Source organism: Lithobates pipiens, unplaced genomic scaffold (assembly GCF_037356315.1).
Source record: "Lithobates pipiens isolate NorthernLeopardFrog02 unplaced genomic scaffold, aLitPip1_a1.2 Scaffold_18, whole genome shotgun sequence".
Taxonomy (NCBI): domain Eukaryota; kingdom Metazoa; phylum Chordata; class Amphibia; order Anura; family Ranidae; genus Lithobates; species Lithobates pipiens.
Window position 1 is genome coordinate 253,514,473 of NW_027507758.1, and position 15,071 is coordinate 253,529,543.

The 15,071-nt window shown below is 40.4% G+C and overlaps 1 protein-coding gene across 1 annotated transcript in view; it reads left to right on the forward strand.

Annotated features, from left to right (window-relative positions):
- The window catches only part of AHI1 (Abelson helper integration site 1), a 420,928-nt gene that overhangs the window by 280,733 nt on the left and 125,124 nt on the right, over positions 1-15,071 (forward strand). The window contains exon 19 of the mRNA XM_077486810.1: positions 11,161-11,266. Coding sequence (XP_077342936.1) covers positions 11,161-11,266 — 106 coding nt within the window. The remainder of the gene's footprint in view (positions 1-11,160; positions 11,267-15,071) is intronic.

Below are 15,071 nucleotides of genomic sequence, written 5' to 3' on the forward strand. Positions count from 1 at the left end.
GATCTGCAATTTTTATCGGGACTGCGACATTATGGCAGACACATCGGACACTTTTTTGACTAGAGGTTGACCGATATGTTTTTTTTTCTGGCCGATGCCAATATTCAGAAATCGGGGCAGCCGATGGCCTATATATGATGCCGATTTTTGCAGCCAATATTTTAAGCCGATTTTTCTTTTTTTTGGCATTGGCAGGTGGCATTGGTTGGCACTGGCAGGTGGTACTGATTGGCACTGGCAGTTTGCACTGATTGGCACTTGCAGGTGGCACTTGCAGGTGGCACTGGTAGGTGTCACTGATTGGCGCTGGCAGGTTTCACACTGAGCCGATTTGTCAGTTTCACATTACACTATATGTAACTGAATGCAGAGAGACACCAGCTGTCAGAATTCAGCTATCAAATGCCAGCCAATGATTGGGCTGCTTAACCCCCCTGGCGGTATTCCCAAGCCTGGCTCGAGGTGGAATTTCAGTACCATAAGCGGTAACCCCCCAGCCAGACTTGGGATCGCATCGCTGGATACAGGGAGAGTTACGTACCTTGTCCCCTGGATCCAGCGATGCCCCCCCGCTTTGTGTGCGAGCTGTCCTCCGCTCGATTCACACAGTGCCCGAGTGCCACTGAGCTCTGTTCCCTGCGGCGTTATGACGCATGGGAGCAGAGACTGGCGCCAAATTCAAAAAAGAAAAAACACATATAGTATACTGTAATCTGTAAGATTACAGTACTGTATAAAAAAAATACACATCCCCTTTGTCCCTAGTGGTCTGTCCAGTGCCCTGCATGCACTTTTATATTATAAATACAGTGTTTTTTTTTCTGCCTGAATTTGGAGATTGTCCATGGCAACCAAAAAGTGATTTTAGACCAGCTAGAAAACAGCGATAATAAATTAGAATCACTTGCAGAATTGAGCGATGGTGATTTGTGGTGAAATTCGTCATCAAACACCAAATCTAATGACGGCGACAATTCTGCAAATAAGCAAATTTCTGAGTTTTTGGATTTTATTACATTATTGAATAATTTTTATTATTATTTGTTATAATTATTTATTATATTATAAACGTTATCATACCCGGGATGTCTACTAGGCTCTGGTTTGAACAGATTTAAGAGAGTTATTCCTAAGAATTGCAGGCCTACAATATAAAACGGCAAATTTCCATACAAAATAATTGTACCGTTTTCAGCACCTAAAATCAGAAATAATCATACCACCTGGGAGGTTAAGAAAGTGAGCAGGGCCATATACACGTGGCAGCCCACCTAGATCCCCTGGTGTTTGATAGCTAGGCCCCGCCCACCCCCCGACATCATCCTGAATTCTGACAGCTCCTCTCTCTCTCTGCATTCAGTGTGTTAAACTGTCAGTGGAGTGTGGGGAAGGGAGGCAATTGGCCGAATTTCTACAAAAATCGGCCGATGCCGATTTCTTAAAGGCCAAATTTCTGCCAATATATCAGTTGACCTCTACCTTTGACACATTTTTAGGGCCTTTGGCATTCATACAGCGATCAGTGATATAAAAATGCACTGATTACTGTAAAAATGTCACTGGCAGGGAGGGGTTAACACTAGGGGACGATCAAGGGGTTAACCGTGTTGCCTGTGTGTTTCTAACTGTAGGGGGGGGTGGGACTGACCTAGAGGAAATGACAGATTGTGATTCCTAGCTATTAGGAACTCACGATCTGTCCTCACAGAACAGGGATTTGTGTGTTTACACACACATGTTCCTGTTCTGCCTCTCGTGCCTGCAATCGCTCATGGTCGGCGGTCATCGTGGCCGTCGGCCATGAGCATTGGCAACCCCGCACTGTAGCAGGCACACGCTATCCCGCTTAAACGAGCCGTCATATAGCTACGACGGCTCGTGGGATTATGCCGACCTGCCGCAGTATAATGACGGCGGCTGGTCAGCAAGTGGTTAAACCTCCTTAATATACAAAACCATCTGTAACAATAAAGACATTCCTATGCTACTCACTTGATGTATCCATAGATATTTTCGACAAAATAGTATAAACAAAGGGGAAGGAATTCTTTTCATTGCTCACTTCTCCAGTGCACAGCCAGACTGACACAGCCTCCAGCATCACTCCTTTCCCAACCTACACCACTTAAAAGTACTGAATGATGCCTAATCACAGGCTTCTCCAGTTTGCAATCTCCACGCGCTTGAGCTAATTAGTACTCACCTATGCTGTCTGAGAGCACATCTCTTTCATATGTAACAGACAAACAGTTTCCTCTAAGGGTCCTTTCACACGGGGCGGATCAGTTCTGATCCGCCCCGTGGATGTCCGTTTGCTCAGCGGGGATCACTCCGCCGATCCCCGCTGAGCAGGGAGATGACAGGTCTGTCTCCGCACACTGTGCAGGGACGGACCTGTCACAGCGCCGCTCTCCCCTATGGGAGATCGGATGACGACGGACCGCAGTGCCCGTCGTCATCCGATCCGATCCGCAGACGGATGGAAAAATAGCTTTTTCCTCCGTCACACTTTTTCGGATCGGAGCGGGTCGGATGTCAGCGGACATGTCACCGCTGACATCCGACGCTCCATAGAGCTCTATGGAGCACCCGTTCAGGTCCGCCTGAAAAACTGACAGGCGGGCCTGAACGGGACGTTAGTGTGAAAGGGGCCTTAGAATGGCTATTTCTCTGAGCATTCCAGGCACAACATGCAAAATGGACACTAGGGGCTTCTTCTGCACACCGGTGTGGTGACAGCCAAAAGTCCTGATTAATTAATTGGCCTACACACAAAACAGGCAGGCCAGCGCCATGTCACCATCCGGAACAGCCAAACACACCAACCCCCCACATGCGCAGTCCGCTCCAGTCCAGATGAGCCAGACTACACATTTAAACCATACCAGCCGCCCCATCACTCACCATGAGTTTATAACTCCTTAGACCCAGCATGGTCCATAGGGAAAGTGCCCAGATCAATGCTCATATAGTTATATATTTATATTTGGGAGTATATCATGGGCATATTTCCATGATTGTTTATGGGAGATCCATGACTCCGCTTCCTTGGACAGGCATGAGGCTGAATTAGTCCCTGTCACTGTCTCCCATTTTGAGTCCTCCTGTTCTTCCCAGTTGCAGCGGGAGCCTGGGGTACATGTTTGTAGTAATGCCACAAAAACAACATATTAGGCTATTGTTATTACATACTTTCCGTGTAGGAAAAACGTTATTGGGACTAATTCAGCCCCATGCCTGTCCAAGGAGGTGGAGTTGAGGTTGTGGAATCACGGATCGCCCATAAACAATCATGGAAATATGCCCATGATATATTCCCAAATATAAATATATAACTATATAATCATTGATCCGGGCGCTTTCCCTATGGACCATGCTAGGTCTAAGGGGTTATAAACTCATGGTGGGTGATGGGGCGGCTGGCATTGTTTAAATGTGTAGTGGGTGGGGTGGTCGTGTAGATAGTCTGCTTTGTTTGCTTTTATTTTTTTGTTATGGTTTGGGAATGCCCTGTGGGCATGTGTCAGATCTGCCACTCCTCTGCCTTCACTGCGCATACACGTTCGTCTGTTCTAGACGGTCTGGCTCATCTAGGCTGGAGTGGACTGCGCATGTTTGCGGTTGGTGTGTTCGGCTGTTCTGGATGGTGACATGACGCTGACTTACCTGCTTTATGTGTAGGCTAAATAGTTTTGGCTGTCATCGCACCAGTGTGCAGGAGGAGCCCCTAGTGGCCATTTTGCATGTTGTGCTTGGAATTCTCGGAGGAATAGCCTCTCCCTAGAGCAGGGATCTGCAATTAGCGGACCTCCAGCTGTTGCAAAACTACAAGTCCCATCATGCCTCTGCTTCTGAGTGTCATGCTTATTGCTGTCAGAGTCTTGCTATGCCTCATGGGACCTGAAGTTCTGCAACAGCTGGAGATCCGCTAATTGCATATCCCTGCCCTAGAGGTAACTGTTTGCTCCATATAAAGGAGATGCTGTCCTCTTAGACAGCACAGGTGAGTGCTAATTAACTCAAGCATGTGGAGATTGCAAACTGGGAGAGGAGTGATGCTGGAGGCTGTGTGAGTCTGGCTGTGCACTCGAGAGGTGAGCAATGAAAAGATGTCCTTCCCCTTTGTTTATAGTCTTGTGCTGAAAATATCTATGGATGCATCAAACGAGTAGCATAGGAATGTCTCTATTGTTAAAGATGGTTTGGTATACTAAGGAGGTTTAACACACAAAAAATAATAGATCTGGTGCTACTTGAAGGTGGACATTATTATAGGTGAGTGTTCATAAAAGTGATTGTTTGGCCATTAAGTATGATGGATCAAAGTCCCCTGTATGGGAAATTATCAGTTTAGTTTGGTATGTCATTATAAGGATAGCATGAATTTTGATGAGGTTTTGTGTGCCTTTTTATATATTTATAGGCTGAAGCCTACTTGATTCCATTATTTGATATGGCTTAGAGAAATACCAGGATAATTTATTTTTTCTGACCCAGTTGGTTGTGGAATACCGCTATCATATTGTAGGTAAGGAGAATGGAGATTTCTCAGCTAGCTGTTGGGTGCATATATAAAGTAGGTAAAGCTATGGTGATTGGTTTAATAATTGTGCCTTGATGGGTGTTACAGGTTCTTCAGTATAATTACCATACCGATTTTGGGGGATACTAATCTTCAGGACCACCATTCTCTTTTTCAGCACAATAATATCTTAAATTGGTAAGTTGAAACATAATACATCCTATATATGTAGTCGCCCCTCCTTTTTGTTCTAGTGTACATTAAACGTAGCTCAAACAGAACACCTCCAGTAATTGATCATTCCTCCAATACTAGATACAACTCTAATGTACCACTATGAACAAACCATTGTTTTAAGGCATATTTTGTTGCATGGTGTGCAGAGATAGAGTATAATTTATATATACTGTGTTGCATAATGTATATTTTGTATATTATATAGTTAATTACTGTGAATTTTGTTTCATAGATAGGTCTAGTTTCTTTGTGGTCAAGGAATTGAGGTCCTGAGGTAGCTGTTTGTGAATGGCACCGACCTCCTAGCCAGTTTTATAAAGAAACAATATGTGGAGTATATATGTAGTAGCCTATTCAAAAATCATATGATGGTTTAGGAGCATGAGCTCTATATTCTTTTATATGTAATTGTTTTAGTAATAAAATACCTTTTAATGTGAACTTAATGTGGTTTTGTCCTTCTCTGGTACCTTTTAAAGTCCGTAAGCTCTGGCTGTTTGTTTTTTTGAGGAAGTCTAAGCAAAAATCTCAGATAATACAGGCAGTCTCTGAATTATGAACAACTTGTACTTATGAACAGAAAGAGAAACAGGAAGTGAGAGAAAATATAACGTAGATAGATTTCTCACTCCTGTAAGAATTATCATGGGAACAAGGTGTCTCCACTCAAGGTTTGTCATCAGTCCTTGTTTCCACAATAACCAACAATTTTCAAAATCCAATTGTCACAGGGACAGAAAGTGAGGTGAAATCTTCTGAACAGGGACACAGATAACAAAACAAACATTGCAGGGTTATTAACTCTTCCCTGTGCAATCCAAAAAACATAAAAAATGTTTTTTTGGCTGGAGTTACATTTAAAAAAATGTACCTATTCCAACTTACATACAACTTAACCCTAAAATGATTGTAAAGTCTCGGGTAAGCATTAGGTGGGCTGCTGCACACAGAATGTATTTTATCTTTATGCATAGAATGCATCTTCTTCATAACCCAGGAACTGCCTGTAATAGTAACATCAAAACTTGGAAATGAAAATGTAGTTGAATACTATAAATAGATGGTAAATCACTGCAGAAATAATGAAAGACTTCACCAGTATAGTAATACACACATTGCATTCAGTTGTCAACTAATAAGCAGAAGGCATACACCAGCAGAATAAACTAGTGAAAGCACTAATTATGTTCAAATGTACAAACTTATTACAATGAGTTATTGCATTTTAATATTGTAAACCCAAAGGCTATTTATTAGTATGTTTTGCATCACTGTATAAGGTTTTTGTGAATTTGTTTCACAGATTCTTGCCAGTAACAGCACTTTGTGCTACAAGCTGACTAGTAAACCACTGCCTGCATTGTCAGCTCTCCATGCACACTCTTTCAGTTGGCTATTGGATGGCAGCCCAAATGTCAATTGAGGAGTACACTTGACAGGCTGACAATGCTGTTGCTAAAGCTAAAACAAGCTTGGAAAGCTAAAACAAGGACTGTCAAACAGATGCATAAAAAGATATTTGCAACAGATTCATAAAAATTGCTTATAAGATTTTGGTTTACATATACTTTAATGAAGACGCACATAATCCGCAAAAAAAAAAGAAATCGCGTACGTTTATCTACAACCAGACTGTCAGTTAGTGGCCATTCTCTGGTAGTCCAGCAGTGAGGACTAGAGGTTGCTAAAACTTCAGTGTTCTCCCAATGAAAGACCAACCCACTTCTATCATGTAGGTATGGTAGCTACAGTGGATGCTAGAAAAGCATTTCATCTTATAATAGGGACATGATTGACATCATTGTGGGTTTAGAGACACAAACAAATATACATAATCGCAGTCTCTGCTTCATAAGATTTTAGAGATTCTGCCACATAAAACATCAAAAGTACACTTTTTGGATTTTAGGGTCTATTATATGGATTTTATTTCCTCTGAAGACACTGCCTAATTTGCTAAGATGCTAGAAATGCTGCCCATGTTCATTTAATACTGAAAAACGCAATAAATATATTACCGCCAGTTTAAACTTGAACTGTAGACTGCCTATACCAAAAACCTTTGTACCTTTCCAAAAGACAGCAGAAGCACAGCTGCCATAATAACAGGTCGTACCCATTACACATACACACACTACATTATCTTACAATGCAGGGTGGTCATTTTCAGTTTCTTTTTTGTTCCAATTGCCTGGTTAAAATAATATAAATTCAAACGTAATTCCAGCCCACACTTTTTTTTTTTTTGGGGGGGGATAAGATGAGTAGAGGCTATCACCGTTTAGGACCACTATCGCAGGCTTTCAGCAGCGTGTTCTTATTTGAAATATTTTAAGTTGTTTATTTTAGTATCCTATCAACATTTGTTTTCAAAATCATTTGTTCAGTGGGTACTTTTTTTTTCTTTTTTATTCAGATGGTTGCTTTGTAAAAAAAAAATAAAATTAATAACAACATTGGAAGGATCTCATTATAGTACTAAATGACAGGTGAATGACAAGTAGCCCATCTAACTTATTAGTGTGCCTGATAGCGCTAGTAGATGAATAAATGAATGACTTGTATATCTCTGCATATACAAACTAATTTGCCTCAAGGCTCTTTTACCGCCAGTGCTTATCTGGGTCTTCAGCTTCTTCCTGAAGGCCAGATGGTTTTCTTCCAAGCGGATGTCCGCAGGTAGAGCGTTCCAAAGCCGTGGTCCTTGGACTTTCATCTTTTAATTTATAATGGGTCTTGTGGAGGAGGTTCTGATTAGTTGACGGGGGGGGGGGGGGGGGCAACCTGGGGCTTAGTGCTCCCTGACTTTCTGTGAAATTTGTTGAGCTCACCTCAGTCTTTGTTTTTGCTACCAGATAACTCTTGCATTCAGAAAGATTTCTTCATTTACCTACTGTAAACTTGCAAAAAAGCTATTTTATATATACATGTGGAATATACAAACATTTGGTCAAAAATCAAAACCGTTGTTTTACATTATTTCTAAAATGTATGCTAGACCAAGTAAAAAATATTGAGTACATCTTTGCAGTGCTTGCACATTTTCCAGAGTCTTATCCCTTTTAAAAATGCTGCATGTACTGAAAAATATCCGTTGATCCTGACAGATATTCCAGTGTGCCCCTAACTACCTGTTTGGGCAGACAACACAGTGCTTTTTCTGCACTGAAATTCCAACCAGCGTTGTTAGCCCTGGTTGCTGTACTACTGAACTCTACCTATGATCCACCCCTCTCTGTCCCACAAAATGGCTACATTTCCCAGCAAATCATTGCTGCTGCCATGACTCCCAAGAGCCTGCCCACACATTGTATGTAGAGAGAGGGCTAATGGAACATGTGGTTCTGGGGGCATGTCTACATGAGTAGTAACTGAGCTCCCAGAAGCTGCAGTGATGTCACGGGGCAATAAAAGTTGTTTCTGACTACAGGACCAAGATGAAATAAAAATAAAATGTCAGGAGATGCGCTAGAGGGGGATAGGGAGGTCGAATTGTATACTTAGATAATGCTAGAACATACTCTTTAAATACAATCTGTATATGTTTAGTGCAGCTGTGTTGTTTAATTCATAGGCCTTGCTTTCCCCTGGATTTTTTTGTTTTATAGTCTTCATAGGGTACACTTGTGTTTTGCATGTTTCATATTATTTAGTTTTTTCGGTCCTGTAACACGTGAACTTCTTTTCTACATACAGTAGCCAGTGTTGTATTTGTTTAAAATGGAACTAAAATGTTCTAATGAAAAAAAAGTGATATGGGGACTAATATTACAAAAATCTTTTTTAGATTTCTTTACTAGAAACTAATTTGACTTGCAAGCTTGTATGCAAATAGAATGTTTTATCAAGTCATACAATTGAAGACTTTGGTAACAAAGAAGAAATTCTTTTCATATCTTAAATGTTTTTTTCAAAGCTACTAAAGAACTTATTTTGCATGAATTTTAGGAACACTGCACAGTCATTATTTGCATTAATTAAACAGAGGTTTCAAAAGGCAAAGCAGTTTCCATGAACATAAACACATATTAGTTCTCTGGGCTCTTATACTCCTTTTGTTACATAAAAGTACTTTTCTCATGAAGTTTTATCTTTGTGTAGCACAGATCGTAGTAAACATTCATTTTGACAGGACTGTGGTTTTTTGCATGAAGCAAGCAGAAATAGGTTGTGAAAAATTAGTATAATGTACTGGCTATCTTAACCAACACTACTACTTGTTTTGAAGGTGTTAAGCAATCTTTTCCACAACCTATATTTCTTAAAAAAGGTTGCTTCATAATACACAAACACATTTTTTAATTCAGTTACCTATAATGTTAAAGCATTTGTGGGTGGGCTGTCGTAAGTGTTTTAAATCTATTTAAAACCAATAATTAAATAAACACATTAAAGTAGATCCAGGCCCAATCACTAAAATCTCATATAAGCTTTATTTAACACATATATGTAATTAAAAAATTTGCAGCTGTCATTAAAACAATACCTGGTGATCTTGAAGATCCTTGCACAGGCAGTTCAAGGATGTCACCTCTCTCCCAATATGCTCCTGCATTTTCACCCTGTCACATGTAGCCCTCATGGAGACTTCAAGCAGTCATATTATGAGGGAATGGTGTACCCTTGCACTATTGGTAAATCAGTCCAAAAACAGTGATGCATAGCTGCTACTGAAGTATAAGTATGTGTAAAGGAAGTAGCTAAAAAGGCCAGAGGATATAATCAGCGCTGCTATGAAAAAGGTAACAAATAGTATTTTATAGTAGAAGAAAGACAACAATCTCTTATTATACATTGCGCTTTAGACCATTAAATTTCTTCAGGGTAATGTTAGGATTTTATATCTCATTTAAGGTAATAGCAAAAGTTACTTTAAATCTATAATGTTCATACTCGAGGATCCTGTCATAAGGTCCTTATGCAGGCACTTCTGGTATAGGGTGATAAGCCCCATACACACATCAGATTTTCTGCTGATTTTTTTCCTTCCGATTTACCAAAACCATATAATATGAGGACAAAACCTTAGGAGTTTCAATTTGTGTGCAATCAGGCAGGCCCTTGCACTACATTGTTTTGGTAAATCTGAAGACAAAAATCAGCAGAAAATCTGATAGTGTGTATGGGGCTAGTTCTTTCCTGGTGTCCCAATTGTTCTACTGTGTTCTCCTCCTGTCACAAATTTTCCCAATGTAGTCTAATGCCATGTACACAGTCGGACTTTCTGGCAGAAAAGTCAGATGGAATAATTTCATCGGATATTCCGATCCTGTGTGGGCTTTATCAGACTTTTTTTTTCCAAAAATTCTGACGGACCTAGAAATAGAACGTTTTAAATCTTTCCGATGGAATCAATTCCCATCGGGAAAACCGTTCTTCTGTATGCTGTTCCGACAGACCAAAAACGCAATGGCAGCTATTGGCTACTGGCTATTGAACTTCCTTTTTTCCTTAGTCCTGTCATACGCGTTGTACGTCACGGCGTTCTAGACGATAGGACTTTGGTGTGAACGCGTGTAGGCAAGACCGTTTCAGCGGAACTTCGTCAGATCTACGTCGGTCGTAACTCGTCAGTTTATTCTGACGGAAAAAACGGCCGTGTGTACGTGGCATTAGAATGACTGATCCACTAGATACTGCACAGACATGATCCTTTGTGGCACACTAAATAGTTCTGTTAGGCCAGTGGTGACTAGTGCTCAAAATTTTTTGGGGGGGGGCGCAAACAAACTGAAAAATTTTGAAAAAAAAACATCAAGTGCAGCCGCTGTGTCCCATCAAGTGCAGCCGCTGTGTCCCATCAATTGCAGCCGCTGTGTCCCATCAATTGCAGCCGCTGTGTCCCATCAATTGCAGCCGCTGTGTCCCATCAATTGCAGCCGCTGTGTCCCATCAATTGCAGCCGCTGTGTCCCATCAATTGCAGCCGCTGTGTCCCATCAATTGCAGCCGCTGTGTCCCATCAATTGCAGCCGCTGTGTCCCATCAATTGCAGCCGCTGTGTCCCATCAATTGCAGCCGCTGTGACCCATCAAACGCAGCCGCTGTGTCCCATCAAAAGTTGCCATTGTGACCCCCCCCCCCCCCCACACTCTGTGATGTCACACCAAGTCAAGTGTTTTGCACATGCAGAATACCCAGGGTACCTGCTGTGATGGCACGTTGGTTCCTGAACTAGAGTGGTTACGTATTTTCCTATTTATTATTTAATATGATGTTTGTGAGTGTCATTGATTACTTTAAATGTATGTTACTTTCTTGAATGGTAAGAATGCTGAAAAATTGATGCCCAAGAATCAATGATTGGAATATCTCCTAACATTGTTAAAATGCATACCTTATTATAACCTATGTTGAGTATAGGTTGTTCCTAGATTGACTTCACATTTCATTATTTTACAGAATGGTTCCAGTGTCTCGCTGCCTGCTCCATCATTACTGTCTCCTCATTCTAAGGTCAGACTAGGACCCAGCGCACAACTGCAAGCAATTGCCACAGGCTCATCAAGTAAGGAAATTTTTTTATTATATTTGTGTTGTATAATTGATGATAATACATACAGTATGGATGGACATCAAGAAAACATAGAAAGTATGGTGATATTCTTATCAAGAAACCCAAAGACTTCTAGGTTCTGTTCACAAAGACCTTACAAGGTGGCCCTTCACTAGGTAGACATTTTCAAAAACGGGCGTACAAGACCCAAGTGTTATGATTTTCCAAATCATGTGACTGACCTCTCATCCAATTACAGATGGTTCTTTGCAGAATTATGCATAATACCACAGGCATGACTTGTAAAATTCGGGCACAGTGTGGAGTAAACACTGCTTTAAGTGGAGAGATGATAGCATTATCAGTGGTGTCCTCTTTCCCCTACAGCCTCCTAATTTTACAGTGAAAGAGCAATAGGCTCTATCCATATACTCTTTTTCTATCAGCATGTTCTATGTCAACAAGTTGCAGGCTCATTGTTTCTGATTTTGGGGATGGTATGGGGCTGATATGAAGTCAAATCCAGCTGTATAAAGAATACAGTGCTGCATTAATTACTTTTTTATACACCTCCTATATCTGTCTGGAGTATAGCTTTAAAAGGGAAGTATGGGCAAATCTCTTTCAGCCATACTTATCATGTGGGTCACAGAAGTGCAGACATGCTCTCCTGTGACCCAAAATCAGCCAACAGAGGGCTAAAGACGGTTGTCAGATGACACCACATAGCCCCTTCAGACTCTGGAGAGATACCGATAATAACATTGGGATTCACCTAGATGACTTACAGGCAGCTGCTGAGAGTCTGAGCAAACTGCCTCCACCCCCATCCCCACTTCTGCCTAGGAACTCCAGTAAACGCTGGAGGGGCAAAGCACAGAGCAGTGACTGACAGTCAACGCTCAGTGCTCTGAGCAGAACCAAGAATTGAGTGATCAATGGTCACGGGATCACTCAGTTCTCAGGCTTAGAGCCGGTGGGGGACAGCTTAAAGCATTGTATCGGTGCTGCAGCAGGTAGGTATGTATGTTTTTTTGTTTTTTATAATCCCACACTTCTCTTTTCAATTAATTGTTATATCACGAGACAAATGGTTTATACAAACTGGACACAATTAAAGGTAGAAATATTTTCTATTACTTTGAGTCAGTTGTTTGTATTGGGTCTTTAGAATCTAAAAATCTAAACTGGGATCTGATTTCTGCTTTTCTTGCTTTTGTGATTGGCTTACTGATTTGCCCATAAGTCTGCACTAAGATCCCCTGCAACAAAAATTTCATTTTTGGTGAGATACTCCCAAAGGGAAATCACGTATAAAGGGATGTAGACCCAGCAATTTTCCTCAATAGAGCCCTGCAAGTACAGCAGCTGATTGACAATTATGGAATCACTTTCATGCACATTCATTTTGCACATAAACACAGGCAAACAAACAGCTATTTCTTCAGAATAACAAAAGGTAGGAACCTGCAACAACGTATGTAAAATCCTTGCACTGTACATAAATCACCCGGAGGGGAATATATTTCTCAACAAAAAGTGTTGTTACTTCTTAAAAGTACATTTACCATTGCTACTGTATGTCCAGCATTCAATGATGTCATAACCTGGAATTTCAAAAAGTATTCTTCAGACAGAGACCTGAGTTGGGGTACTGTAATGTAAATAGCTGGGAGTGTTTGTCATATAATTTATCATTACATAGTAATGTAATATTTGTATTGTACATGTAAAACTATGGAATCAAGGCTTTATTAAGATTTACTTCTGGGCTAACAGGAAATATGCACAGCACAATGATAGGTTCTCTTGATATCCCACCCCTCTTACTGATTCTTACCCTTCCTGATGCTTTCTTCACCTGCTTCTTAGCCCAATCCATGTTTGAGCTCTGTTGCAGTTCATTTGAGCTTACAGGGGGTTAATCACCTCCGACAAATGAATGGAGTGACAGGGGACCATTACAAAGGTGAGTATCAGCAGCACTGGGGTGTTAAGAGAATCTGTCTCTTTCCCCTGAATAACCAATGAGAATCCTTTTAAAGATAATACTAGACTTGCAGTGGGGTTGTCTGATCTGTATTCTGATGGGTTGGTGGGGGAACTTAGATGGATTTAGCGGGAAGGGGAGAGCTTAAGGTGGCTTTTGTTAGTGTGATAATGTCTCCTAATAGGGCAAAGAACAGGTAGCAAGCAGGGCATTGGTACAGAATTCAGCATTGTAGGCTTTGTGCTGTGAAGCTGTAGAGTCCAGAGTTGTTAGAGTTGAAAGGTATCTGTATTCCTTTACTGACAGGCAAATCAGAGACGATTAAGAATATTTGCAGCATTAAAGCAGGCTATGAAGGGAACTCTAGTATCTAAAATATTGGTCCGTATTACAAAATGTTTAAATCGTTATATAATGTACGTAACTTGCATATTTTACTTGTCACTACAGTAGACGAAAGATTTTTGATGTATTGACTCATCTCTTTTTAATGTCAACTGAGCTTAGAAAATGTAAACATAAAGTAAAGTCGTGACACCTTTCAGGATACTTCAAAAATGTCTGCTAGACAACCGGAAAATCTGGACTTCTGGAAGAGACTTAAAAAGAATATGATGTGTAAATATGTTTAACCATGAGAAAATGTGCACAGTATTTTACTCAACCTTTGTTCTGGTGTCAGTACAATGCAGATGAATTAGTAGAAGAGATAGATTTAGATGATATTCTTTGTTGTAACATTTGCATTTCATAATAGCATTAAGGGAACTGGGCAAAGTTCGGTTTGCTGCATGTTCACTAAACCCGCTGGTTAGTTTTGCAAATAGCGCACATAGCACTGAACCGCAGTGAAGTCTATGGGAGGTGAGTCCTTTTTTTATTTTTTATTTTTCCCCAAGGCAAAGGCTTTTATTTTCTAAAAAAGCTTGCATATGTTGGTATTGCCACGGGGACACATACCAATGCGGAAACAAAAATTGAAATGTGGGGAGAGGGTCTTTTAATGAGACTTAAAGGGGAACATTAAAATACAAAAATCCTTTACATTACATGCTTTGGGGATGCCCTAAACCTGCATGTGAAGTTGCAGATGTGGTTACAAATACTATCATTTTTTTTATAACCTAACTCTGCTTTAAACTTCTCCACAACTTTATCACTGACCTGTCTGGTGTGTTCCTTGGCCTTCATGATGCTGTTTGTTTACTAAGTTTCTCTAACAAACCTCTGAGGTCTTCAAAGAACAGCTGTATTTATACTGAAACTAAATTACACACAGGTGGACTCTATTTACTAATTAGGTTCCACTAGATTTTAGTTAGGAGTATCATAGTAAAGAGGGCTGAAAACAAATGCTCCCCACACTTTTCAGATATTTATTTGTAAAAGAAATGTTGAAAACCATTTATCATTTTCTTTCCACTTCACAATTATGTTCAACTTTGTGTTCTATCACATAAAATCCCAATAAAATATATTTACATTTTTGGTGGTAACATGACAACATGTGGGAAATTTCAAGGGGTTTAAATGCTTTTTATGTACTGTCATTATATAAGTAAACGTGGTAGCAAGCAAAACTATGGCCAGACTAAGTAATGTGCAACTTGTGTGTTGCACAGGGTGCAATCTTAGTAGCTGTACATGAAATGTACATTTTTTTAGTTATTTATAAAAATGAATTAACAATATAAAGTATGCATATTCCATTCTGGTTCCTTCAGTTTTTAGCAGGGGCATCTGATCCCTCAACTTTTTTTCACATCCTATCTGCTTAATAGCCGTTGCCTCACCTCCCCAAAGAGTGCTAAAGAGCTGGAGACTGTT